The 27,354-nt window shown below is 37.7% G+C and overlaps 1 protein-coding gene across 1 annotated transcript; it reads left to right on the forward strand.

The window, feature by feature from the left end:
• On the forward strand, positions 1-27,055 carry oprd1a (opioid receptor, delta 1a). Its single transcript, XM_051872790.1, has 3 exons — positions 1-576; positions 22,386-22,741; positions 22,856-27,055. Exons 1-3 carry the CDS (start codon positions 338-340, stop codon positions 23,383-23,385), a joined length of 1,125 nt encoding a protein of 374 aa, XP_051728750.1. The 5' UTR covers positions 1-337; the 3' UTR covers positions 23,386-27,055.
• Positions 27,056-27,354: the final 299 nt, after the last annotated feature.

Below are 27,354 nucleotides of genomic sequence, written 5' to 3' on the forward strand. Positions count from 1 at the left end.
ATGTCGGGAATCCGAATACAGCACAGCAGGTTGACGTAGAAGGCTAAAGCGCTCCCTCCGTCTCACTCACTCCCCTCACATAAAAAGCACACATTTGAGCCTTCTAGCAGATCCGTTCAGAGAGCAGAGCTCATCTCACACCTGTAGACGAAAGCTGAACAGAGGGAAGCTTTCGTTTTTACCTTGATGGACTTTAGTTTTTAATAAACGCGTGACGATCCCTGCACAAAAGCTTATATTATAGTTCTACATTTTTTTCCTGCTCTGAGATCGAGAAGTTCAAATCGTCGGGCGCAACTTTCCAGCCCCTCAGTGAGCGGGCAGCGACACTGAAGCGATGGAGCCGTCCGTCATCCCCGGTGCCGACATGTCAGACCTTTACTCCATTAACCCGTTTAATGTTACTTTTCCTGACGATGTTATGGGGTTCGTTCCCGACGGGAGGAACTACACCGAGCCGAACCCGGTAAAGAGCCCTGCGGGAATCATCATCGCCATTTCCATAACTGCTCTTTACTCCGTTATCTGCGTGGTGGGACTCCTGGGAAACATCTTAGTGATGTACGGGGTGGTCAGGTAAGCAAGACAAAACAAAAAATATCTATCTATCTATCTATCTATCTATCTAATCTTTGTTTAGATTATCTAAACAATTTGTTTAGATTAGGCTACCATGTCTTGTCTACAAAATAAACCAACTGAACCATTTACCTCGAGAGAAAAAATAAAAATAAAAAAGATAGCCTAAACTTGCAGTAACTGGACACACACTGACCTTTTGTGACATTGACCCATTAGTGACGTATGTTGCTACACTATATAGATAAGTTGTCACGACCTGCAATTAAGTAGTCTTTATAAGCTTTGAATTAAAATGTAAACATTAAAACAATTACAAAGCACAGAGGTATTCATGTAACAGATAATGGCACCACAAAAAATCACACTTGTTATGGTCTGCTTGCATACAATTTTAACATAAAGACCATGTATCAACCTGCCTCGACCTGACATTTAGGAAAAATGAGAACCGTTTAACCTTTCTTTTAAACCATTTATTAGTTGACTCTTGTCTGGTCATTTGGGTTTATTATGTTCACTTGTGTACATAATAGCTATTATAAAAATATAACAATTTATCATATAAAGACCATCATAAGAAAAAAAAAAAAAAACACTGCTAAGGAAAACAAGCAAAACATTGTAAACATGAGATAACACCACTGTGACAGCTTGCCCCTGGTCTCTATTTTATGTTGTGTGTTGATTTGGACATATTACATTAATGTGTGAATCAGATATCCTACGTAAAGCAGCAAGTGCACATTGTAAAAATGAATAATTAGAGCCGATTCCTGACCGTTTTCAAAAGCACAGTGTGAAACCACTGGATGCAGGTCATGCATTACTTTACTTATTGGGTTCATGTCTTAGACCAGGGGATTAGCAATCTTAGGTGTTTGCCATAGGCTTTTTTGTGAACAAATTGTAATGGGGAGGACGAACTTAGCATGTGTTGATTGGTAGTTCCGTCCCTGATTGTAATCGATATGCATTAATTGGTTGTCTGCAGCTTTCTGCCTATGGGTGATTATGCTATGGTCTTCTTATTTATGAGGTTTCAAGTCTTGAGAGAGAATATGCTCGGTGTTGTGGTCCTGTTGAACTCAACAGTAGGGGAGAGCTAGGACAGGAAATGACCTCATTTTGGGATCATCTGATGGAAATAGCATTATGGGGCACAACCACCGTGGATATCTCAAGAGACGGCTCATCTCATATTTTGTGCACCCTTTTCCATTTCATTCCAGAGTGTGGCATTTAGATGTGATAAATATCTCTTTGTGAGGTAATATATGCTCTCTGTGAGTGGAGGCGAAGAGGTGGTGCTCGAATGACATTTCTAACCGCACCCTTTTAAAATAAAATCTATCAAACATCGCTGTGGGCCATGATTCACAATTTTAATTGGTTCTCATTCTATTGCATAAAGCACAGTTTTTTGTGCAAGGCAGAATATCTTTTTAATTTATCAGCTTTTAGTTGACAACCACAGCGAGAGTCTTCAAGTCGCTGGGTTGTCTGGAAAATGACATTGTGTAAAAAGGAACTGCACCAGCTGTACGTTTTCAAAATGACATTAATTGGTATATTCTCCTGGTACTGGTGCTTTTACACAGACAGCTTTAATCAACATACTAATTGAGCGCTAATTCTTCTCTGCGTCGGAGTAAAGTAGAGCTTAGCTTTAACACAAGGTGCTTTCACTTTGAATAATTGCAAAATTATAAGTTGCACACTGAGAAAGATATATTAGGATTGCAATGAGAACATAAGCAACAATCATTATTTTTTGTGATTAGATGTATAACCTACATCTAAATTGCTATTAAGATTAAAGACATTAACAAAAAAACATGTTTTGTGGTATACAAGTCAAATCATTGTTTCATTTCATCAAGACAAATGAATGTGCAAAACTGAATTAAAAGTTGAGAATGGGTTTTAACAAAATTTGTAGCAAACAAAATGCACAATTGTAATTCGAATGTGAATTTAAGCAGTGAATTGAATTTTATATATTTTTTGTGGTATGGTGCATAATTTGACATCTTTATCTTACTTTTTATTATTCTCAGTTTAGGTAAGTAAGTCAAATCTGACCTAAATTATGTGCACTTTAATTTACAGTTGGACAAAAAAAACTTCTCAGTAGCCTGTTCTGGCTCAACGTCATAAATCAGTGCCTCGGGAGGAAGACTTTGTTATAAAAAATAGAAGTCAGTTTATTGATTACAATTAGGTTAGTCAGTTTATTGATTACAAATTATGGTTCTGGTGCCGGAGACGCTCTTTAGGTGGTCATGAAGCATCATCTAATGTTAGTGCCCTCCCCAAATGAGGTCATCCAGACTGGGAATGCTCCCTTTAAAAAGGCCTGTTTTATGTGTTTATGTGTTGTATTATGTTCTCCTCCGAATTTAGTGAGCTCTTCTCCTCTTGTCTGCATCATTACTTTTCATCTACAGCAACATGCTTAACACATAATATTTAAAGTTGCTCTAATACATGTTTTCTTCTCTACTTTGAGCATAAATAAGTCATCTGGTGATATGTAGAGCAGTCTCATCCTTATCTTTTTAACCTCAAATTTAACTCTGTACAGCTGCTTCTGCACACACAGTATAACTCTGCAATGCTCTTCAGACTAACACTCACAGTACTACTGGGTGAATACTATAATACATCATACAAATGTTGTATTCATTGTATTATAAATAAAATACCTATGTAACAGTTGCTTTTTACAGGAAATAAACAATAAAGCATTATAGATAATATAGTAGTTATATACATCAACCAATGAGTCAGGGTAATTGTATCCTTATGCATATCTTAGGAGTACACAGGAGAATAAACCACACATTAAATCACACACGAGAACAGAACATAACAAGTGAACTGACCAAGGGACAAACAAGGGACTTATGAACAACAATCAAAAAAAAAAAAAAAAAAAAAAAAAACAGCAATGGATCATCCAGGTAACGACACAGTGTATGTAAACTTTTGAACAGGGTCATTTTTATAATTTCTAGATTTAGGGACTAGATTTGGGGATTTTTTTTTATTCCAATTCTGTAAATTCCTCTTCCTCTAATTCCATTTCAACATCTTCTGCGGTGTAGCAAATTCAGTTTACGAGAGCCTTAAATTATTCTCAACCCTGCTTCAGAATGTTCTCAAGATTCTAAGGCTTTTTTCTCATACAAGCAGTAGCTCACTGTAAAAAAAAAAAAAAAAAAAAGGAATAAACAAATAAATCATTTAGCAATAGTGGTCACCAGCAAAGTGGTCGAAATGTGCTGAAATTGCGGCTGTAAAAATTCAATCTTCTAAGCATTATTTTATGAGCAAAGCTGAACGCAGGAAATGATAGATTGTGGGAGCAGGGAGAGAGAAACATAAAATGTGCTCATTTTGGAATGAACGGAAAAGAAAAATACATTGGACTACAACCAGGTTATACCCTCATACAGTCTGTCATCAGAAGATGGTGGGCGTAAGTGCTTTAAGGCTGATAATGATGTTGGATCACACAATTGAATTGAAGCTCAAGGCACTTGTCAGTGGTCTGTCTGAGGGACTTTTCATCACCCGTCACCGAGACCTCTGCAAATGAGGAGCACTGCGTCTGATTATTGAGCTGAGGATGGACAAGCAAGCCTGTTTATAATTTTAAAACAACACCAACATTATTCTGTCCAGCAAGTGAGTCTGTCTGGTAAAAATACAGCATCACTACACAGGTTATAGGTTTAAATATAAGGTGGAATGGGTGGCTTTGTGATGGAAAGAGTCTCGACTGAACTGGTGTTTATTTTATGTCTCTCTGTAATTGCCTTGTGTTGTTGTTCCCCCATATAGTGGTGGCCATTAACTACATCTACATCCACAGCATATTTATGCTATGGATTTTTAAAGCCAAATACCATTTTCTAAGAAGAAGAGAAACATTTACATTATTATTTTTGCTGGAAACCTAATGGGTGATTTAACTAATGAACCTTATTGTAAAGTGTTACCAGTACATTTGTGGAGTTTCGCATGTAGCAGAGAAACATTTTTCCAAGGCTGTCCAAACCTGTATGCTGCTACATTTTTCAGTGGAACACAACATTTTTTGAAGAATGTACACAATGCTCTTTACTATAATCTATACTCTTACCTCCACTGAAGCACACAAATTCACTTCAAATATAGACCGATGTGCTGTGCCTGGTTTCAAAAAGGAGGAGCAAGTGCATTTTTAAGAATTTGTTCCTCAAAAAATCAATCAATCATTAAAAAAATGCACATTTGGAACAACCTGGACTGAGATGAGAAAATTAGTAAGATATATCAGAGTAATATATCTCTGTAAGAGCCAAAATATTGTACTTCTTTAAGAACAAAGTGTATTTTTTCAGATATTTCATTTTTGTTGGTTGGAAAGGTTGTAGAAATAATCCACTGAATGAGGCAAAGATAAAGAATGCAAATGCAATCATGTGTTTACGTGCAGTAGATAGATAGATAATGTCTTCATTTCACGTTTTTGTGAGTGTGCGTGCTTTTGTCTGACTCAACACAGCACTCTAGCAGCATGTTTCCCTCTTTAGCGCAGTTTGTGTGAGTTCCAGACCAGCCAACCAGGCAGACGGTCCAAACTTAATATCCTGCTCATGACGTCAAAATCATCCACACTAGCAGCGTATATTTGCCAGAAATATTGTTCTCTGTTGCACACCATATTATTATTAAATATAAATATTTAACCAACATAAATGAATATGCAATGTATATATTTCTTAGACTATAATGCAGCACAATCATGATTCACTGGGGTTTCTGAACAGATTTAAAGAGATCAGCATATGGTGATGTGTCATTAACCACAAAATGTTTTTATGTGAGTCATAAGGGGTGTGCATGTTATACATCAGACTTCAAAAAACAAAAGCACTGAACACATGCATGTCTCTTTAAAAAATACCAGCAGATGCTGTCAGTGTAGTGTCTCTTATAGTGATACACCATTGTACTAATTTTTGTTATCAATTTAAGACTTATCAAGGCTTAAAATGCTTTAATACACCGGGTGGTTGTTCTCCTAGAGAAATATAATGTATTGTACTGCACTGATGGTTATAACTGTTTTATCTGCCTTTCAGTTGCACAGTGTTCAGAATCAAGCACAGTTGATGGCTTTGAGCCAGTGCTCCTGTATTTGAGAGCCAAAAGACATGTTCTATATTACTGTAAGCATACCAGAATTAATTGAATTTATTTTGTAAGCTGAAAATAAACTGGTTGAAACAGATGAACTTAAAATGAACAAAGTGTACTGAATAGGGGTGTGACAAGATCTCGTGCCACGAGATCTCGCAATATTAAAATGTGATGAGATTTCTTGTCGAGGTGAAAAGCTATCTCGCGATATCGCCATGACGGAGCGTGAGGGTGAAATTAGCATAGAATATACTACTGCTATGTTTACATTACTGCGGCACTGCCTGATGTTTTGCTTTTTTTTATAGAAATAAAAACCACTTAATTCAGTTGTATAATGGTTGCTTCAACACAAGCTGCAGAGTCGTACGAAGTGCAGCAGGAAACACAGTTCACTGATCACTTGACAAGAGTAAGGAGAGATGACTGACAAGACCATGGCAGAGGATTTGTTGAGCAGTAAAGGCTAAGCGTCTGATAAATGTCTTATCTTGTTGAATGTGCACTCCCTATACACAGAGTACGTGCGATCACAAACTCGAAAGCGAAAGTAAAACGCGAGCTCCCTGATGCACGCAAATTATGCTACATACAATAGCCTGTCTCCCAATAACAATCTATCTTAGGCTTGGTTGTGTAGTTGTAACCACCTCTTAGCTCTGGTCTCAGTTTTGGTCTCTGTTTGCACTTTGAATATTGAGAGAGTACTTTGATTGTGATTGCACTTAATAAGACTAAGAACAAACTGTGTCATTTAATTTTGTTATTTATACTGTTTTTATTTCTCTGTTTAATTTGTAAAAAGGAGTTCAATTAGGAGGTCACACACAGCCTCAATCAGAAGTTCTGGAAGCTCATAATTCATGTACAGTAAGGTCTGAAGAGACTCATGCGAAATCATACAGGAGAGAAGCCAGTCAGTTGAGTTTTTGGCAAAACCTTTTACAGTGCATGTGTTTTGTTGTCCTTCAATGCATATGATAATTCATAGTCAGAAAGTAGAACTGAAATGGCATTCATTACAAAAGGATTAGTTAAAACATTTCAAAATGCACCTGCAGACTATTTTTCCAGTCATGAATTTCATCAATGAGGATTTCTTAAAAATACTGAGCAAACATGTATTCCCAAAAAATGACCAAATGACTAAGGTGCTGGTTCTTCAAGTTCTCCAAAGGCATACAATAGCTTTGTATGAGGAAGAGTGAAATTTATTTTGTCAATTATCCCCTCTAAGCCTTTCCTTCATTCCCTCCATAAAAGCAAACATTGTCTTATTAAAAAAGATTATATTGTTTGATAATGCTTCTTTTGACAATTTTTGAATGTACAAATGGTGACATTTGAGTGTGATGGTGATGATTATCAGTGCATAAGCTTGAATTGCATTCTTTTCCTCACATAGAGCTGTCATATTGCTTCTGAATACCTGGAATATAGTGCACAAAAAGAATGGGTTACTATTATGAACATTTTATGGTACTTTTGTCACACAGATAGATGTGTGTGACAAAAGTACCATAAAATGTTTTGTGTGTGTGTGTGCTGCTCCGATTTTAAGGAAACTCCTCTATTATCCCATTATTATTACATTAAAAATTAAATAATTACTGTAAGTGATGATTTATTAATGACAGTATTTTGCACTTTAGTCTTGGGCAAAGCGATGAAATCATCCAAAACCAGAATGACATTTGTTACAAAAGTGATTTTTTTTCTTTCTTTTTTTTTCTGTGGTGTAAGAGAAAAATCATTGGAGTGAAATTTCCTTGTGTTGATTGTGTTGCTCATCTACATCTTCTTGTTTGTCCCCTCTGGTGACAGACCTGAAGGAATATCTCTTGGCATCTCTGATTCATCCCTGTTAGCCATGTTTACTTGACATCATAAAGATGGTCTCTTTTGAGTAGATGAAAGTCAAATAGATGCATTTCTTTTTCTTTTTAGTTCTTTTGTATTCTTTAATATTGAACTTTTTTTTTTTTTTTTTTTTTTACAAATAATGTATATTGCAGTATTATTTAGTTTAATGTACTGTTATATTTTTAAACATAACCCCTTCAGACCCTGCATCCATTGGAATGAACATCACATGGTTTTTGGTTTAAACAAGCAAGATTTTATGTTTTTATGCCTGGTCACTGACTGGTCCCTGTTCAACCAATCACAAACTAAGTATGACCCATAACTTAATCTGACTGAGCTTCAGGCATCACAAAAGACAGGCATGGCTAACCAAATAGACAGGAGAAAGAGGAGATCCTTTTTTAACCTTTCTTTACCTTTTTATATAGACAGCATTGGATGTAATTTATTTCTAAGTAATCTAATTACTAATTACTTACTAAAAAAAGTAAGGGGTTACTCTTAATTTTTCTGTAATTTAATTACAGTTACTTCTGATGTAATTGCATTAAATACTGTATAGACTATACAACAATTCTATATAAAACAATAGTGTATTTGACAACAAAATTTAATGTTAAAATGTATCTTTTTAATGTAACCTTGTCCCTTTACAAACTTTGGTCAGTTGAATAATTGTATACAATTATATACAATTAATTATAATTAAATTGCATTGTAATTGTGTATAAATTGTGTTTATTTGAAAGAATTAAAAGTGCAGTTTAATGTCTATCCTTCTATTGTTCAACTGGTTTGAGGTTGATATGGGATTTAGAAAGTAATTAGTAATAAGTAATCCGATACTTTTTAGAGAGAGTAATTAGAACAGAAATCTAATTACACTGTTATAATTAGTATCTAGTGATTAATTACTTTTTAAAAGTAACCCAACCCTGTATAGAGGCCATGCATAGGAAGAGTTTTGCAAAGCATTGACATGAACTTTGAAAGATGTGCTCATTGAATGCATTGTAAATCAAAGAAGTGAAACAATGATCCACAGTTTAGTCTTTCAGACTGTATAAAAGAAAAATAGTATTATCCCTCTAAAATGCATCCTGGTTCAGTCAGGACTTGAACTGGGGACCTTCTTGCTATGACACAGTTCTACCTCTAAACCCTTGAAAGAAATTGTGTTAAGCAATGCACATATACAGATTAATATTTAACTAAACACAAACATCTTTCCTATTTTCTCAGGCTTTGTTCTGGTCCTCTGTGATGATAAGACAGGAGTCTGTGTTTGTGCAGTAATTAACTCTATATGCTGACGGATATGTTTGCAGGAGAGTCAAGCCGAGCAAACCTCACGTTGAGCTAATTCTGAACAAAACAAAACCACTGTCATTCATCTTCACAAACTCAGCATGAACACAGACATCAGGAGGCATTTTCATCTGACGCTGCCTGGTTGGGGCTAAAATACAAGCTGAATTGTTTGCCAAGGGATGCTAATCCAAAAAGTCCATATTAATCCACATTATTATTGATTCATAAACAAAGCATTGATGTAGATTTATAAGTCAGTTTATTTGAGCTCAAGTATAGCCATAATATGCAACCGATACAAGAAATCACAGAAACCAAGGAAACAGATGGGGAATTCACAGATAATTATTTTTGCGCTCTATTTAAGTAATTTATTTGCATGCGCAGTTAGCATTTATTTACCACCTGATTCAAAAAAATAAATTATGCAAATGCGGTATCTGCGCAGACATGCCCAGAAAATAAGTTCTGAACACAATTTGCATGCGCAGTTCTCCATCTTGTTGTAGAATGCCAGGTTGTGGAAGATGTACAGTAGCAGACTACCTGGCATACTTAACAGTACAATATTGTTGTACTGTTGTTCCGTTGGTTTTGTATTCACTTTCATGTTTCATGTCTTTTATTTTGTAATTCTCATAGTCTTAGTTCCTGGTCATGTGATTTCTCCCCTTGTGTATGTGTCATGTTCTTATTGGTTGATTTAGACATGTGTACATCAGTTCTATTTTCTCATTGGTTCATTGTCATGCCATGTGGTTATGAGTTATGGTTATAACAGTTGTAACACTTCACCGCCATATCATGAAAATGAATTACTGCTGCCATTATCACTACAAAATATACACAAACATTTCTTGAAAAATAACATTTAAATTACAACATGCAGTAACACGTTACTTAAAGCCTTTATGTATAATGCATTATAAAGGTATACATAATGTACATTATAATGCATTTTATCTTTCATAAATAATAGTAACTAAAGTTTACATGCAATACAATATTTGTAGGTTCCTTGTTGCATCTGAAATTGGTTGTTTGTCATGTGTTTTAATGCATTATACTTTCTAAAGGCATAAAAAGTATTATAATGTATTGGTTACAATTATTTATGAGACCGTACAATGCATTATAAGGTGCATTACACAGCATAATTAATGCATTTGAAATACTTTTATAATGCATTATATATGAAGCCCTTAAATAAAATGTTACCCAACATGGGCTGAAATAGAGCAACATTTATTGCGCCAGGAAAATGAAAATGAATAAGGTGATTCACAAAACTAAAATAATAATAATAATAATAATAATAATAAATACACACATACACAGAGCCAGGACTATGTTAACTCAGATGGTACCTGGTTATACTTGATTTTTGGTTGTTAGTGAATAGTGGTGTGGTCAATTTTGTGAAATTTTGGCGAAATTTTAAGGACAAAAAAGGTCCATTGTCTATAGTAGGGTTGCCCAATCCTGTTCCTGGAGATCTACCTTTCTGCAAAGTTCAGCTCCAACCCTTATCAAACCCAAATGAACCAGCTAATTAAGATCTTCAGGAGCACTTGATGACAGACAGGTGTGTTAGATCAGAGTTGGATCTAAACTCTGCAGGTACGTAGATCTGCAAGAACAGGATTGAGCACCTGTGGTCTATAGTGTAGTGATGTACAGTATGAAGCACAACTCACACAGAAGTCATTTTCAAACCATGCAGCTTTCTGTTGGCCAACGCTGTGAACAAATTGAACACGTTGCAAAATCTGTGTGGGGAAACTTTTCAGCCTCACACAAAATTCCCAATTGCATGGATTCCTATTGAAATGACTATGGTAAATGTGACCACACCTTAAAACACAGCCTTTTTTTTTTTTTTTTTTTTTTTGAGCTGACACATCGCATGATAAAGTTCTGCAGCTTTTCAGTGAATCCTTCCCAGACTGTGTCCTCAGAACACAGGTCATCCAAATCTCATCATCCCACGGGTGTTTGGAAGAACTGCTCAACTGAATCTCAGCTGAATGCCTGAGACATCAAGAGATGAATGCTTTCTTGACAGTGGCTTAACATACTTGACTGCTGGGTTGGCACAGAATGAGGACAGTTTCAACTGTTGTTAGGGATTCAAAGTGATGGTTAACAAGAGAAAACATAATAGAGCACATGTTCAGTTGTATTGACTTTGAAAAGATAAAGGTAACGCAAGGTAAAATCTGATATGATGTTGTTTCAGGTATTAAAGAGACTTAGTGACTATAGAAAAGAATAGGATATCATCATTTGATGAATACAGAATAGAAATAAAATGTGAGGTGAGCTCAGGGAACCTGGAAAAACAGGATCTAAATTTAAGGGCATACATTTAATGACAATACTAATAAAACAACAAAGAAACATAAAAACACAAGAAATTAAGGAAACTAAGGAACATGGGGGAAACCAGAACTGAACACATCAGGACAACAAACGACAAAGAACACAAGAAACACTGGGGCTTATATACACAAAGGGTAATGGACTAACAAGAGAGTAAATCAACAGGAAAAACTACAAAGGACTACAAACAAGGCAAAGGAAACAGGAAGTACAACAAAAGACCCAACATGACTAGGGTTGGGTATCGGTTGAATTTTAGTGATTCTGATTCCGATTCCAATTCTGCTTATCAATTCAGATTCTTATCGATTCCTAGTTTTGATTCTAATAAGGTAAAAAAAAAAAAAAAAAAAACCTTAGATATCATTCACATTTATTCTAAGTCTTTTTGCAAAACATTTTGAATACCATGAACAAAAATCAACAGGCTAAAGAACACTTACACAAAGAACTTTTGCCTTTGGTTTTAACAAAAATACCTCAGCAAAAACAACTAATATAAATTTCAAGCATTCTTAAAGACAAGTAAACAGTAATTAAATAAGAACAAATTAGCAATAGCACAAATACAACTGAAGAAGGAACTTTTGCCTTTAGTTTAACAAACATACCACAGCAAAAACAATGTTTAGGTTACTAATGTAACCCCCGTTCCCTGAAGGAGGAAAGGAGATGTTATGTTGGACTGACATCATGGGGTCCTGCCTGGGAGCCCAATCATCAACAAGTGGTAACAAAATGAGCCAATGAACACTACTGGCCAGTGAGATTTAGTTGGCAAGTCACACCTACCCGGACATACGGGTATAAATAGGACAGGCGTTACTCACTTCATTCATGCTTTGTTGAGAAGCCGAGACAGAATCCTGGCCATTCAGCCATGACTAAAACACTGGGGAAGCGTGCAGAGGCATGCAGGAATGCTACAGAGACCACATCCTGCCCGATTGGAGGTAACATGTGGAGGTACACATATGGACTGACCCGCGGGGCAGTACTACATATGCCAGATCTCTCTGGTAGGTCCTACCTAGCCAGGGAGGAGCACCGACGCAGAGACAGGGCAGAGCAGAGCCGCCCAGGTAAAGACACGGGTCTCCTTCAGATTTCACATTACTCATAATGTGGCACAATTATCAATACTAATACTGAAATAGAAATGAAGTTATGCATTTTGACAAAATGTGATTGTAAATGTTATAATAGTGATTTTATAAAGTCTAAATGTGGATTATAGAACAATATTAGTGAGTAGTATGACAAAATGACTACTTCAACCAGCAGATAGAAGCAAAAGACCAGTCTTTGGTTCACTTTCATTTTAAAAGTGTCTGTCTTTTGGTTTAAAGTACATTTTCCATGTTAACTCAATTAAACATGTTTACACACACACACACATACATTTTGTAACAGATATAGATATTTGAAATAAATTATAGGTAAGAAAATGCTTTTTCCGGGTTTCCCCTTTAAAACATAATTTTCAGGTCTCATTGCAATCATAATGTGATATTATTGGAAAAACTGGTACCTAAAATGAACAACGGAAATAGTAAACCTTGACAAAATGTGATTTGTAATGTTATTATATTTTATAAAGTTTAAATGTGATTTCAAATGATAAAATAATAACTATTTTAGTGAGGAGAATGAGCCAATGAGTGGTCCTCTACTGCCTGTCCTTATAGACAATCATGGCTCCTTGGACCAAGACACTGCATGCCAATTTTCAAGTCGACTGGACTAACGGTTGCGTAGTTATAACGGTTTTCAAGTTTTTTTCATGTTATAGCGCCACCAAGTGTTCAATCACCACATTTTTTTTAGTGTGACCAAAGATTGAGGTCATACATAGGTGTACCAAGTTTGGTGAAAATATCTCATTCTGTTTAAGAGTTATAGCCATTTTAGTAAAAGTGGCTCCGCCCACTTAGAACATTTTGGCACCCCTTAGGGACTGTGAATCTAAATGTTTACTTTTTTTGATAACTTCTGATATTCAGTCTCCAGAGAACATTTCTGCACTGGTTCTGATCAGGCGAAAAACCTAGGACTAGTTCACAAAAAAATTTTTTGGACAAATAAAATTGGAGACATTTTGTTCATCTTGAGCAAAGGATTCCAATGGCATAAGGCACTTGAGTCTACGACTAACGTTCTAGGAGTTATGAGCAGTTTCGCATTTTTGATTGCTGTAGAGCCACCTATTGGCCAATCAGGGTCATACCTTGTCAGTCTCTCCCCAAATTGAGATCTATCATCTTGCCAAGTTTCAAGTCTCTAGGCCTTATGGTGTGGTCTGCATGATCAGTTTTACAGCAGAAGAAAAATGATAAAAATCCTTACAATTACAATAGGGTTTTAGCACTACGTGCTTGAACCCCTAATAAATAAATAAAAACTGATTAGCAGCTGTCAGATTGTACAGACATTTTATTTAATTATTTATTTATTTTTAAACAGGTGAGATGCATTATTTCTTGTAACAATAGAGTAATGGCTCCACTGCACTTTATGTGTCTGAGACAATGTTGAAGAATAAAGGTAAAAGTATATCTACTGTTGGGTAAGCCGCGAATAAAAATGTCTATGTTTAGCAACCAACTATACTCTAAGCTGAAAGTGGGAAGTTACACCTGTAGCCATATCTCTGAAGGATATATACTTAGTCTATTATGATTCTTATTATTTTTTTAAATAAATATTAAAAATAGTTTTAATACATTCCATCTCACTACAAATGTTGAAATTCTTTCTTTAAACTAAACATGAAATATAATTTTGTGACACACAAGCTAAAATGAAACATAAATAAGAACTTAATATAAACATAAATAGAATATACTTAAACATACACATTAATGCATGCGTGCTTAAATTTTAGCAGTCAAATTATTATTATTATTATTATATCAACATTTGGAACCCTACAATGTAATTGGGACATATCAGAATAGCATTACATCTTGACGATGGGTTCTCTAAACAATCATGCTTTTTTAACAAGAACTTTTGAGCTGAACTTTAGCATTCACCAAAGACAATTTTTGTCCTTTAGCAGCGTATTTCTACACACATTAGGTATATAAAAAATAAATTAAGCTGCATGTCACCATCAACACAAATGAAGTAATGTTTTCTTCTTCTTTTTTTTCCAAGCAAAGCCATCTCATGTCTTTTTCTCAAATATACTCTTCTCCTTCCAGACATCCTTAGTACTGCAATTGCTTTAGATCTCAATGAGCAGTGAGCAGGCTTGTGTTTATAGCTACAGATGAATATAGAAAAAAAAATGGAGAATGCAAGAGCCTATATTGCACTGCCAATTGTTCTGGGCAATTGCTCAGGGAATAGGCATGAGAATAGTTTTTCTCTACAGCTCTCTTTGGACTAAATGTGATTCATAGACATTTACATAGCTGCCAATTACCTGGGAAAAATGAAGATCAAATTGTCTGCCTTGGGGATGACATACATTTATTTTAAATGAGGTTTTATTTCTTTCTTTTTTTTCTGAAGCACATTTCAAAGTAATCTTTTGTTCTTGGGCAAAAGGAAGAATTTAATTCAATCTTGATACTGAACTTGTGTGGCCTAGTCAGTTAACACACGCACACACACGCACACACACACACACACACACAGGTTTGTTTTGATATCAAAGTGAGGACATTCCATAGGCGTAATGGTTTTTATACTGTACAAACTGTACATTCTATCCCCCTATACTACCCCTACTCGTAAACCTACCCATCACAGAAAACATTCAGCATTTTTACATTTTAATAAAAGCTATTTTAAATATGAGGACTCATGAAATGTCCTCGTATTTCATGTTTACGTCGTAATACCAGTGTAATACCCATGTCATTATACAAATTTGTGTCCTCATAAATCACAAAAACACACGCACACACACACACACACACACACACACACACACACAAGCTCTGCAATTACATCCTTAAATATTATGTATGATAAAAATCTTTTCCTGGGGGTCTTAATCTCCAGTGGTTTTGAGGTTGAGATTCATGTCAACCAGATGTATGACTGGGAGAAATATATAGAGCTGTAATAAGTGTAGTCCAGGAAAATGCTCTTCTCCTTTGGGAAATCATATCGCTCCTGCATTCCACAAAAACACCCCCACCTACAACCTGTTGTCTGTATTCCGCAATTCACTTTATGATCTGCGAGATATGAGATCCGCACTTCCATAACTATTATATAATACCAGCTGTGTTCGTATTAATAACTATAACTGTTATGTTATGCCTCATTGATCTGTACCAGGCAAGATGACGTTTCAACACAAGATGAAACATCTCTTTTACTGCGTTTTAAGTTACATGCACTGTTTTTTTTTTTTTTTTTTTTTTTTACAAAAGAACATAAATTGCATTTAAAAAAAAAAACAATATACTGTATCTACACAGGTGGTGCTTTCTTTTCCATTGTATAGTTTTATTTATTTTCTTCTATCACTTGATATATGCAACATGCACAGTTTGCAGATGGTGATAGGGTGCGGTAAGAGCTTTGACAGTGGTCCAAAAAGCATGAACAATTTACATTTACAGTTAGGCTTTTAGCAGAGCATTCTAATTAATCAAGACCAATTTATTCTGCTTCCTTGAATACATATATACATGTTTGAGCGATTGTTAATAAGATGCATTTTAAGAGACATTTACATAAATTTGCTCATTTAGAAGATGCTTTTACTTGTTTAAAAGTTAATGTTAAGAATACGTGCTGTGATGGATAGATGGATGGAAAACATCCAACAGACAGTTTGCAATACAACAAACGGTACAATTCTCACAGAGTCACAGCCAGCACCCACCAACACATCGTCACCAGATCTACACGCTCCACCCACTCGTTCACAATCTCCCAAATTTTAATCACCTGCACCTGCACCTCATCATCAGAGACACTATAAAGACTCTCATTCTCTGCACTTCAGTGTCTGGTCTCGTCACACGTACCTGGACTCCTTACCTGCTACTTATATGAGGCATCTCAATCTTCTTCCTCCCGTCGTCCTTCATCAGTCCTCCCTTCCAGCGTTGATTCCTTCGGTCATCCCATTCCTGCAAATAGACATTCCTCCATTACCAATTCAGCTAAGTCACCGCTCTAAAGTGCTTGTGCCATTACTCACCTGCATTCTCCGTCTGCCAGTATCCGTGCTACTGTTATAAATAAACATCCTGTTTTACACTTACCTGTCTGCCTCCGTCTGTGTCCTGACAGAAGACCAGACCTCATGTAGAGCACCGCTGATTCTGGCGGGAATCAGTCTACGGACCCATGTATGAACCTCTCTCCAGTCGTCACCCACAAGCACTTCACCTACAGTCTCAATGGATCTCATGCCCGCCGACCACCAGTCACTCCTTCACCCAGCACCCGCTGCTTCTCCCGCTGCCTCTGTCAGTCCCATGGCCCGACCAGTGACATACTCCGGTGCGGCGGAGGATTGCAGTGGGTTCCTTCTGCAGTGTTCGCTCTACCTCGAAGCTCAGTCTCAACTTTTCTCCTCAGAGCACGCCCCGGTGGCGTTTCGTGATCTCCCTATTCTCAGGTCAAGAGTTACAGTGGGCTCAGCCCTTATGGGAATCTAACGCCCCCGTAACTTCAGCCATCACAGCCTTCTTTAGTCACTTCAGAGAAGTCTTCGGACAAAGTACTGCTGACCTTTCTGTACACGACCAACTCTACAACTTACATCAAGTGGATGAGTCAGTGAGTATGTATGCCCTCCGGTTTCTCACGTTTGTGGCCGCTAGCGGCTGGAATGAAACTGCACTCATCACAGCCTTTCGCCAAGGGCTCAACCCCCAGGTCAAGCAGTTGATGGTCATTTACGATGATACTATGGGGCTGGAAAATCTCATTCAGAAAACCATTCGCGTGGCCCAGCGCTTTTCTGCTTGCTCACTCAAAAAACCACTGTAACTCCTCTGCCCACCGTACCATCTGTCGCCCTTCCAGCACCTGAACAGATGCAGGTGGGTTCCTTTCGTCTCACTCAAGCGAAGCATCAGAGGAGACTCTTACAACATCTATATCTATACTGTGGGGGAGAGGACCATGTCATCGCTGCCTGCCCCATTCGACCACCACGCCCAGCGGTGAGTACAATCCAACTACCTGCTCGCATTGCTCCCCTAACAAGAACGACTGTGCATATCCTAAACCCTCATGTCTGTGTTTCTCTGTCCTGGACTCCATCTGCCCAAGAAGCCTTCCATCAGCTGAAGTCGTTGAAGTCGACGCCTCATCCACTGGGGTCGGGGCAGTGTTGTCACAGCGGCAGGGTGATCCTCCACAACTCTATCTATGCGCCTTGTACTCCAAGAAGCTATCCCCGGCGGAGCAAAACTATGACATCGGGAATCGGGAGCTCCTTACCATCAAGTTAACTTTGGAGGAGTGGAGACACTGGCTGGAGGGAGCCAATCACCAGTTCGAGGTCATAACGGATCACCGAAACCTCGAATACCTTTGAGAAGCTAAAAAACTAAACCCTCGCCAGGCTCGCTGGGCTCTCTTCTTTACCAGATTTGATTTCACGGTCTCCTATCGCCCTGGAAATAAGAATTGTAAGGCAGACACCTTGTCCCGTTTGTATCAGCCTGATCCAGAATGTTCCTCTTCGGAACCCGTCCTCCCTCCAGCCATGATCGTCAGCCCTATTCAATGGACCATCAACCAGCGCATCTCCCAAGCTAACCTCTCCAAACCCGCTCCGCTGGGAGGTCCTGAGGGGCTCCTCTATGTTCCTCCAGCCCATCGTCAGCCCCTCATAGACTTAGCTCACACACCTCCGGGCTCTGGACACCCAGGCAGTTCATGTACCCTCTTGCTTCTGCATCAACACTACTGGTGGCCTTCTATGACTCAGGATATCTCCCAGTACATCAAAGGGTGCTCAGTCTGTGCCGTTGCCAACACCCCAAGGAGACTTCCCGAGGTCAAGCTGGTTCCCTTACCGATGACGAAGGACGATGAGAGACCAGACACTGAAGTGCAGGGAATGAGAGTCTTTATAGTGTCTCTGATGATGAGGTGCAGGTGCAGGTGATTAAAACTCAGGAGATTGTGAACGAGTGGGTGGAGCGTGTAGATCTGGTGACGATGTGTTGGTGGGTGCTGGCTGTGACTCTGTGACAGTACCCCCTCCTCCACGGGCGGCTCCTTAAGACCGCAAGGGGCGACGACGACGGGGTCTACCTCGACCCCATTGAGGGCAGATGTTCAGAGTAGAATTGTGTGAGGAGCGTGGGATCGAGGATGTCCTGTCGGTTGACCCAGGAGCGTTCCTCCGGGCCATAGTCCTCCCAGTCGGGGACCCCGTCGTCGCTAGTCAAGAATAGCCCACACCCGGTAGATGGACTCCTCGTCAGCGATGGTGGCGATGCGGTACCTCCAGAATCTGTGGAAGGAGACAAGGGTTCAGTGTGGGGTTTGAAAAAGAAAAAAAAAAAAACCTGTAATTCATGCTTCAAAACAGTTTTTGTGTCAATAAATCGGCCAGTGCCACCAAAATAACAAGTGTTTTTGTCATCGTGTGAGCCACAAAATGTTTAGATGTTTTTTTGTTTTGTTTTGTTTGTTTTTTTTCCACTGTGGAAATATTTGTTATATACAAATTGCATGTGTTTACTACTTTTTAGATGACACTGTCTGTTTTCTACACTGTCTAGCTGAATGCTTTTGTGTATCACACTGAGCTTTGTACAGATTTCAGCAGTAGGTAAAAATTTACTAGGAAAAGTCAATACTGTAGTACACAAAAAGAAAATGAACATTTGGTCACACTTTATATTAGGTGTCCTTATCTACTATGTACTTAAATAAAAATAAGTACAGTGTACTTATTGTATTCATATTGTATTGCAAAACACTTGTGCTGCTATTGAGGTGGGAAACGTGTAATTACAGCTGCAAGTGCATTGTATCAAATGATTCATTTACAATAAATGTTAGTAAAAAGTAGTTAAAGACACCTAATATAAAGTGGGACTGAACATTTTTATTTATATAGCATTTTTTGTATTTTTGTAGAAATTTGTTACATGTAAACTGAAAAATTACAGTTGCTTGTTCATTTTTACATATTCTTACAGTATGTCTTCCCCTAACACCACATCTTCCTATTGCTCTTCCACCACAAGCAACTGTGTATTTTCAGTTTACATGTAACACATTTCTACAAAAATAATTGCTGTTTAGGGATTTAGACAAAAATGTCAGTGATTGTGCTGGGCAAACACCATATAGCCTACTGTATGCTTCTCAACTTGATTGGTTGATTGGTAAGATTGTTATTCCTATTTCATTACAATGGCAGGCCATTTGCCAATTCAGCAGACATTACAAATAGACCATGTCATAGGTATTGTATAGAATATACATGCATGTCTGAGGCTCACGAGATAAAATAATGTTTAGAAGTTGTTAAGAGTTTGACGTTTTCAATGATAATCAACTCATCAGTTTTGATCAACAAGCCATGTGCATTTACATGTTGTGCAAAAGTGTAGACAATTGTACTTACTCTTTTGCACACATCTGCCAAAACACATGCAAATGTCTTAAATAGATAAGAAATCTAAATATGATGTGAACAAGAAACTAATTGTTCAGAGACCTGAACTTATTGTTTTGAGAAAAACACATTCATATTCACACTCACACCTATGGGCAAACTTACAGTCTCCAATTTACCTGTCCTGTGTGTCTTTAGACTGTGGGTTAAATCCAGAGGAAACCATTGTCAACACAGGCAAAACATCTCAGGTTACTCATGTAACCATGGTTCCCTGAGAGGGGAACAAGACGCTGCGTCACCAAGGTACACTTTGGGAATCCCTTCAGAATAAGCTCTCCTGAAGGCATGTGCAACTAGTCCAATTCTGATTGGTGCAACGTCATCCCGTGACATGTGCCGGTGGAACGAGGAAGCTATAAAGGAAGCCGGCAACACAGTTGCTCAATATGGTCTCTACTACCTCGATAGAGAGACCTGCATTCAGGAACTGATCCCCCTCAGGGGCCAGACCCACAGTTTCCACATCTCCGGCCGAGGGTGAAATATCGAGCCCTGGCCTGTGTTAGGAGATCCCTCCTGACGGGAATTTCCCACGAATGGCTGTCGAGAAGGGCCACCAGGTCCGAAAACCAAACTTGGGCCGGCCAGAGCGGGGCTACCAAAAGCAGATGGGCCATCTCCTGGCGAACTCTCTCTAGAACTCCTGGGAGCAGAGCAATCGGTGGAAATGCGTACAGCCAAAGCTTCTGCCACGGCTGTACCATGGCGTCCAGTCTCAGAGGAGCTGGATGAAAAACGGAGAACCAAAGGGGAGATCCAAAGAGATCCAACTCTACCTGACCAAATTTTCTCCAAATTAGTTGCATCATCTCGGGTGCAGCCTCCATTCCCCGGGCCTCAGCCCCTGCCTCAACAGGACGTCTGCTCCCAAATTGAGGTGCCCAGGGATGTACATTGCTCTCAGTGAAAGCAGTTTCCCCTGGAAAATAAGCGTCCTTTAGATCAATCATGACAAACCAGTCCTCGGACTTCATTTGACTCACGATAAGAGGTAGCGTTAGCATTTTGAACCGGAATCTCCTCAGAGAACGGTTGAGCAAATTTTTGGAGGAGCAGATTCGGTGCTCTGAAGCGTCTTCATGGCAGGGGTTAACCGAATAGATTTTTCTACAGGCCTCTCTGGAGAGAGCGAACCCACCACAAGCACATTGCTGCGTGGGTATAGAGGTTCTAGTGCACCAGTTGTCAATTTCATTAACACCAAAGCAGCTGAAACTGATTAACAACCCCATCTGCTACTTAACTGACCAGATCATCCCAGGAGTTTAACTGACTTGATGCTATTCTCTGATTAAAAATTGTTCCTTTAATTTTTTTGAGCAGTGTATATATGTTCAGATCATTAGAGCTCTCTCCAAGTCTACCAGTACTCAAAGTCAGGCCAACGATGGTTCTCTTCACTCACCTCACAGTTGTACCTTCTAGTTGTACCTTCACATTATTTGTTAAAGCTTTTCCCTATATTGCACACTCACCTCAGTCCTGGAGGTGTGCCTGATGGATCTTTCCCTCTGGTTCATTTTAGTATAGTTAAAGGGTTAGTTCACCCAAAAATTCTGTCATCAATTATTCACCCTCATGTCGTTTCACACCCGTAAGACCTTCGTTCATCTAAGGAACACAAATTAAGATATTTTTGATGAAATCTGAGAGGTATCTCTGACTCCTCCATAGACAGCAATTTAAACACCACTTTCAAGGTCCAGAAAGGTACTAAATACATTGTTAAAAAAGTGGATTAACCTTAATGTTATGAAGCGTCAAGAATACTTTTTGTGCGGAAAAACATAACAAAAATAAGGACTTTATATCAACATTATATTTTCTTCTGTGTCATTCTCATATGCTGTTTATGTTCAGCGCTTCCAGGTTCTATGTCAGAATGCTGGCTTAGTATTGGCTGACACGCATGTGTCGTGCTGCTCATATGAACAGTGTCAGCCAATACTGAGCCGGCGTTCTGACATAGAACCTGGAAGCGCTGAACGTAAACAGCATACGAGAATGACACAGAAGATATTGTTGAATAAAGTTGTTATTTTTGTTTGGTTTGTGCACACAAAAAGTATCCTTGTTGCTTCATAACATGGTACGACATGAGGGTGAGTAATTAATGACAGAATTTTCATTTTTGGGTGAACTAACTCTTTAAGAGGATCATCAAAGACAGGAGGCTCTGGTGTTTCAAAACAGCAGGTCTTGCAGAATAAGAATGAATGTTCTGGAGACAGGACACTTAGATGCATTTTCCAAATTTGTAACCATACTTCTCTAAAGTTTTGCACCCTAGAGGAGGTTCAGTGAAAAATAATTTTTACTACCACCTTCAGCTACTTTATATAAACCACATAGACAAAAAGCATAGGACCACATTAGTCAACCCATACGTGTGTTTTAACAAACTGCTCTGTCAATTCTGTCTCTGCAGATACACCAAGCTAAAAACTGCCACCAACATCTACATCTTCAATTTGGCCCTGGCAGATGCACTGGCCACAAGTACACTTCCATTCCAGAGTGCAAAGTATCTAATGAACACCTGGCCCTTTGGTGAGCCTCTGTGTAAAGTGGTCATAGCCATTGACTACTATAACATGTTTACCAGTATCTTCACCCTTACTATGATGAGTGTGGACCGTTACATTGCTGTGTGCCACCCTGTGAAAGCACTGGAGTTTCGTACCCCTGTCAAGGCCAAAATCATCAATGTGTGCATCTGGATTCTCTCCTCCGCTGTAGGAGTGCCAATAATGATCATGGCAGTTACCAAAGTGACAAACCAAGGTGAGTATGTATTTATAAAAGGTTGTATTTGTTGGATAATGTGTCTTGATATAACCACGAAAATCAAAGTTCACTTTCTTCTGGATCTAAATAGAACTGTTTATTCCATGACAGGTGCAACTGTCTGCATGCTGAAGTTCCCTGATCCAGACTGGTACTGGGACACAGTGACAAAGATTTGTGTGTTTATCTTCGCATTTGTGGTACCAGTGCTAGTCATCACAATCTGCTATGGTCTGATGATCCTACGTTTGAGAAGTGTCCGTCTTCTCTCAGGCTCAAAGGAGAAGGACAGAAACATGCGTCGAATCACTCGCATGGTTTTGGTAGTGGTGGCCGCCTTCATTATCTGCTGGACACCCATCCACATCTTCATCATTGTCAAAACACTTGTAGACATCAACCAAAAGAACCCATTTGTTATTGCCAGCTGGCACCTGTGTATCGCACTTGGCTATACCAACAGCAGCCTTAATCCTGTCCTCTATGCTTTCTTGGATGAGAATTTCAAGAGATGTTTTCGAGATTTCTGCCTACCCTTCCGAACCAGAGCTGCCCAGAATAATCTTAACAGAGCAAGAAATGCCACAAGGGAGCCAGTGTCAGTTTGTGCACCTTCGGAGACAGGAAAGAAGCCAGTATGACTAGGCCTGGAAAGGATCCCACGGGGGTCCCAGTCCAGAAGAGTTCAGCAGGACCTTCAATCTGAGGTCACCCAAATCTCCACTACTGAATTCTAGGAACAGAAAGGAAGAGTCATTTCCTACACCCTGGAAAGCATAGAGCTCCACAGTACTCAATACAATCTCAAGTTTTGTATATTCAGATTGTAACCAGAGAGACTGAGTTAAGCAGCGCTTCTCCTGCACCAGTAAATAAATGCATACACAATGCTGAGCCTCTTCTAAGCCCAATGTTATTAGACAAGCCATGTCCAAAACAGGGTAATTTACATCAGTATTATCAGACTTTCAGGTTCTGGTGGACCTTCAGGGTCTGAAATCATACTGGTACTGAGAACATAACCCAAATGTAAATGTATGACCTTGCATTGAAATGGAGTCTGTAAGCAACGGATGAATACATTTTCTGTGAGTGAAAATAACCGCTGGCACATCAAGAAATGAAATCTGAAATCCACAGTCTACAAAAGCAAACAGTGGAGATGGGGTCCAATTGAAGGACACTGGCTGAAAAGGAAAAGTATTTTCAACAGTTAATTATATATTTCATTTCTTCTACCTATTGGACTTCCTTGGGGAAATAGAAAAAAATAAAATAAAATAAATATTGGACATAGATGTAAAAACTCTCCTCAAATGTCTGTTAACCCTTAGGGATTAAAACTCTGGGGGAATGATGGAAAAAATATGTCTTGCTGGGGCTGCTGTCAGATTGGAGTAGCATGGAGAAAGTTTGTGTAATATGACATGCAGGCCAGATTATATGGCCTGAACCTGATCGTAGCGATATGGACAAATAAATTATGGAAATAATATTGATGGATTATTAACCATTATTGCTGAAGACCAGCTCGTGATACCAAACTCTACATCAACTTCCCACCTTACTTCATCACTGTAGTCCAAAAACACATCTTCAGACAAACTTATTTTCAAAACTTCTCATTCCTCTTTCATGTACAGTGAAGGTGCATACATGGCAAATTTCTTCAGTTTCTGGGACATTTCCAATAAGGTTTACTTAAAGGAATAGTAAACCCAACTAAAGAAACATTCCAAATTACCATTTAGACTGTTGAAATAAATGATCCATTAAATGTCACATTAAAACTGCATTAATTGGCTTGGCTTTACTTCGGAAATATTGGTAACACTTTACAATAAGGTTCATTAGTTAACATTAGTTAACTACATTAGTTAACATGAACTAATAATTAACTGCACTTCTACAGCATTTATTAATCTTTGTTAATGTTAATTTCAACATTTACTAATACATTATTAAAATCTTGTTAACATTAGTTAATGCACTGTGAACTAACATGAACAAACAATGAATAACTGTATTTTTATTAACTAATGTTAACAAAGATTAGTAAATACAGTAACAAATGTATTGCTCATGGTTAGTTTATGTTAGTTAATGCATAACTAATGTTTAACTAATGAACCTTATTGTGAAGTGTTACCGAAATATTTATTGTGTCCACAAAGCAAGGTCAAAAGGTCAAAGTTTTTTCACTGGAGTTCCCAATATACATTAAGTACATTACTGACTTATTTTGAGTATCAGTGGAACATGATATAGCCCTTGGACTCTACAATCATTTTTAAATGTCTTGATTTTGACCTGTCATGAATGAAATGTGCAATTTGATCAGTGTAATAGCTTATATTCCTTTAGAAGCTGAAAGTGCTTTTTATAATCACTGTGCTTTTACAGTCAAGTCAATAGTGTAGTAAAAGAGAATGTGCATAGATAAGTACGTTATATTATTTGGGATATCTTATTGTGGTTGGCAGTTCAATTTTGTTAAGTTCCATTCAAAATTTCAAGAGATGGTTCCACCATTTGAATTGAACATACCTCATAAATGCTTGGTGAATTCGAGTTGCAACACATCCTAGTAATTTAGTCAACTAAACTAATTTTGATCTTAACCAAAAATACCACTAGATGACTCACAACTCAAGAGTAAGTGTTTTTGATGCCTTGCCTCTAGATATTTTCTAACTGTACTAGCTCATTGAGTCACTTGTTTTACTGTTATGATACTGATAATTGTACTGAGCTGTAATTTTGTTGATGATAAGTGATTTTAGTGAAATTGTTTTAGTGCTTGTGTTGCATTTTTAAGAATAAGGAGGGTTTTTTTTAGAAACTGTACAAGACTGTAAACATCTGTAGAATAATCTGTTTTTAACATGATGTTAAATTTCATACATGGTCTTAAACTGCCAATAGAGCTGTTCAGGCATTAGTTTGTAGGTTTGTAGGTAACGTTACTAGAAAAGACATTTATATTTTGTTCTACAGCATACATTTTTACAGTCATATCTCTTAAAGTATGTGTGTGCATTAAAAACGAAAAGTTGATATGTATGTATGTACAGTATTTATGTATCAAAATTCAATGCTAAACTTCTTCTTTTGGGCTACACACTGAACAGCTCTATACACTCACCATAAAACCATAAAGACAGCATAATTGTATTGGAAGAGTAATGAAATGATGATGTATTTGAAATCATGATACTTGACTCAATAGGCTTTTCACACTTAAAATAGTTAAACCCTGGGTCATTCTAAAACCCATTAAATTGAATCCTGAGTTACCTTGTGTCACGTTTCACATTTTTCATAACTTACCTGGGGTTAACAGTTAATCCTGGGTATTCATAAGCTGACATTTCACACAGTTTCAAACATTCCTAAGCCATTTTATTGTCCTTATTTGCATATTTGCAATGTCATTGTCATTGACTATATAAAAGGTCTAGCATTGTGCATCCTCATACAGTATTATACTTTGCCAACTGTACTATCAAGTTTTTTTTCTTTTTCTTTTTCTTTTCTTTCTTTTTTTTTTTTTTGGCTTATTGGATTATAAAAATAAAAATGAAAAAAAACATCTTTTCTTCACTCCAATTTCCATCACCATTTGACTTTTTTTCCCATACATGCGATTCATGACTGTCCAAAAGCACATGAAAATGAGGCACAAGATTGGTTGTTGTTTGCTGAGTATCATGTAACATTCTAACACTGCATCTTTTCACACAGTACACATTTGGCATGTCAATGCTGATTAACAGTGCAAAAGCGACGCTAATCCTGCTCAGGAGCAGGGTTTCACAACCCAGGGTGCTAACCCCCCTTGTGGTGTGATACGTTACTTTACCCAGGGTTAAAATCAGGGTTTAAAACAACGATAACCCAGGGTTAAGCGCAGTGTGAAAAGCCCTCATTTGTTTTTACACAATGCCAGTTAACAGTTAAATATTCAGTCTTATTTCTGAGTTTGATAAAGTGCTTTTATCAAAAATTAAATTTTATTTACTATTATTATTATTATTATTTATTTTAATTCATAATTATTTATTATTGATCAAAAAATAGCAAAGAGTCTGCTTCCTATTATCTTTGCTGGTTGTTTATATGTGGCAGAACAGAAGGTATATTTATGTTTTTTTGTATATCTCTACACTGATTGTGCTGCAGTGCTCAGTGTATAATTGTGTCAGTCTGCGGGGCATAATTGTAGAATTTCTCATTAGTTGCACAACTGCTTATACTGTAAATCTTTGAAAATATAATATTCGATCAAATAAAAAGCATATGCTATTATGATTATCTTTTCAATAATTGATAATTAGCAACTCTTTCAACAAGGCTTTCTGTGTGAATGATTGACTAAAGAAATATATGAACTCTAGGTTGATTAACCCAAACATTGCTTACTTGCTCCTGCTTCAGAGTTATGACTAATTATATCCCAGCTAACAAAAATATGTTATAAGAATGTTTTACTAATGTTCCCATTAAGTTATGAATGTTCATATTTCTGAATGTTTTCTGTGATCTTACCCCCAGGTCAAATACCCCCCAGGTCAAATTTTGTGCTGTCATTTCCTTTTTGTTGTTTTTAT

This window comes from Ctenopharyngodon idella, chromosome 19, assembly GCF_019924925.1.
Source record: "Ctenopharyngodon idella isolate HZGC_01 chromosome 19, HZGC01, whole genome shotgun sequence".
Lineage (NCBI taxonomy): Eukaryota > Metazoa > Chordata > Actinopteri > Cypriniformes > Xenocyprididae > Ctenopharyngodon > Ctenopharyngodon idella.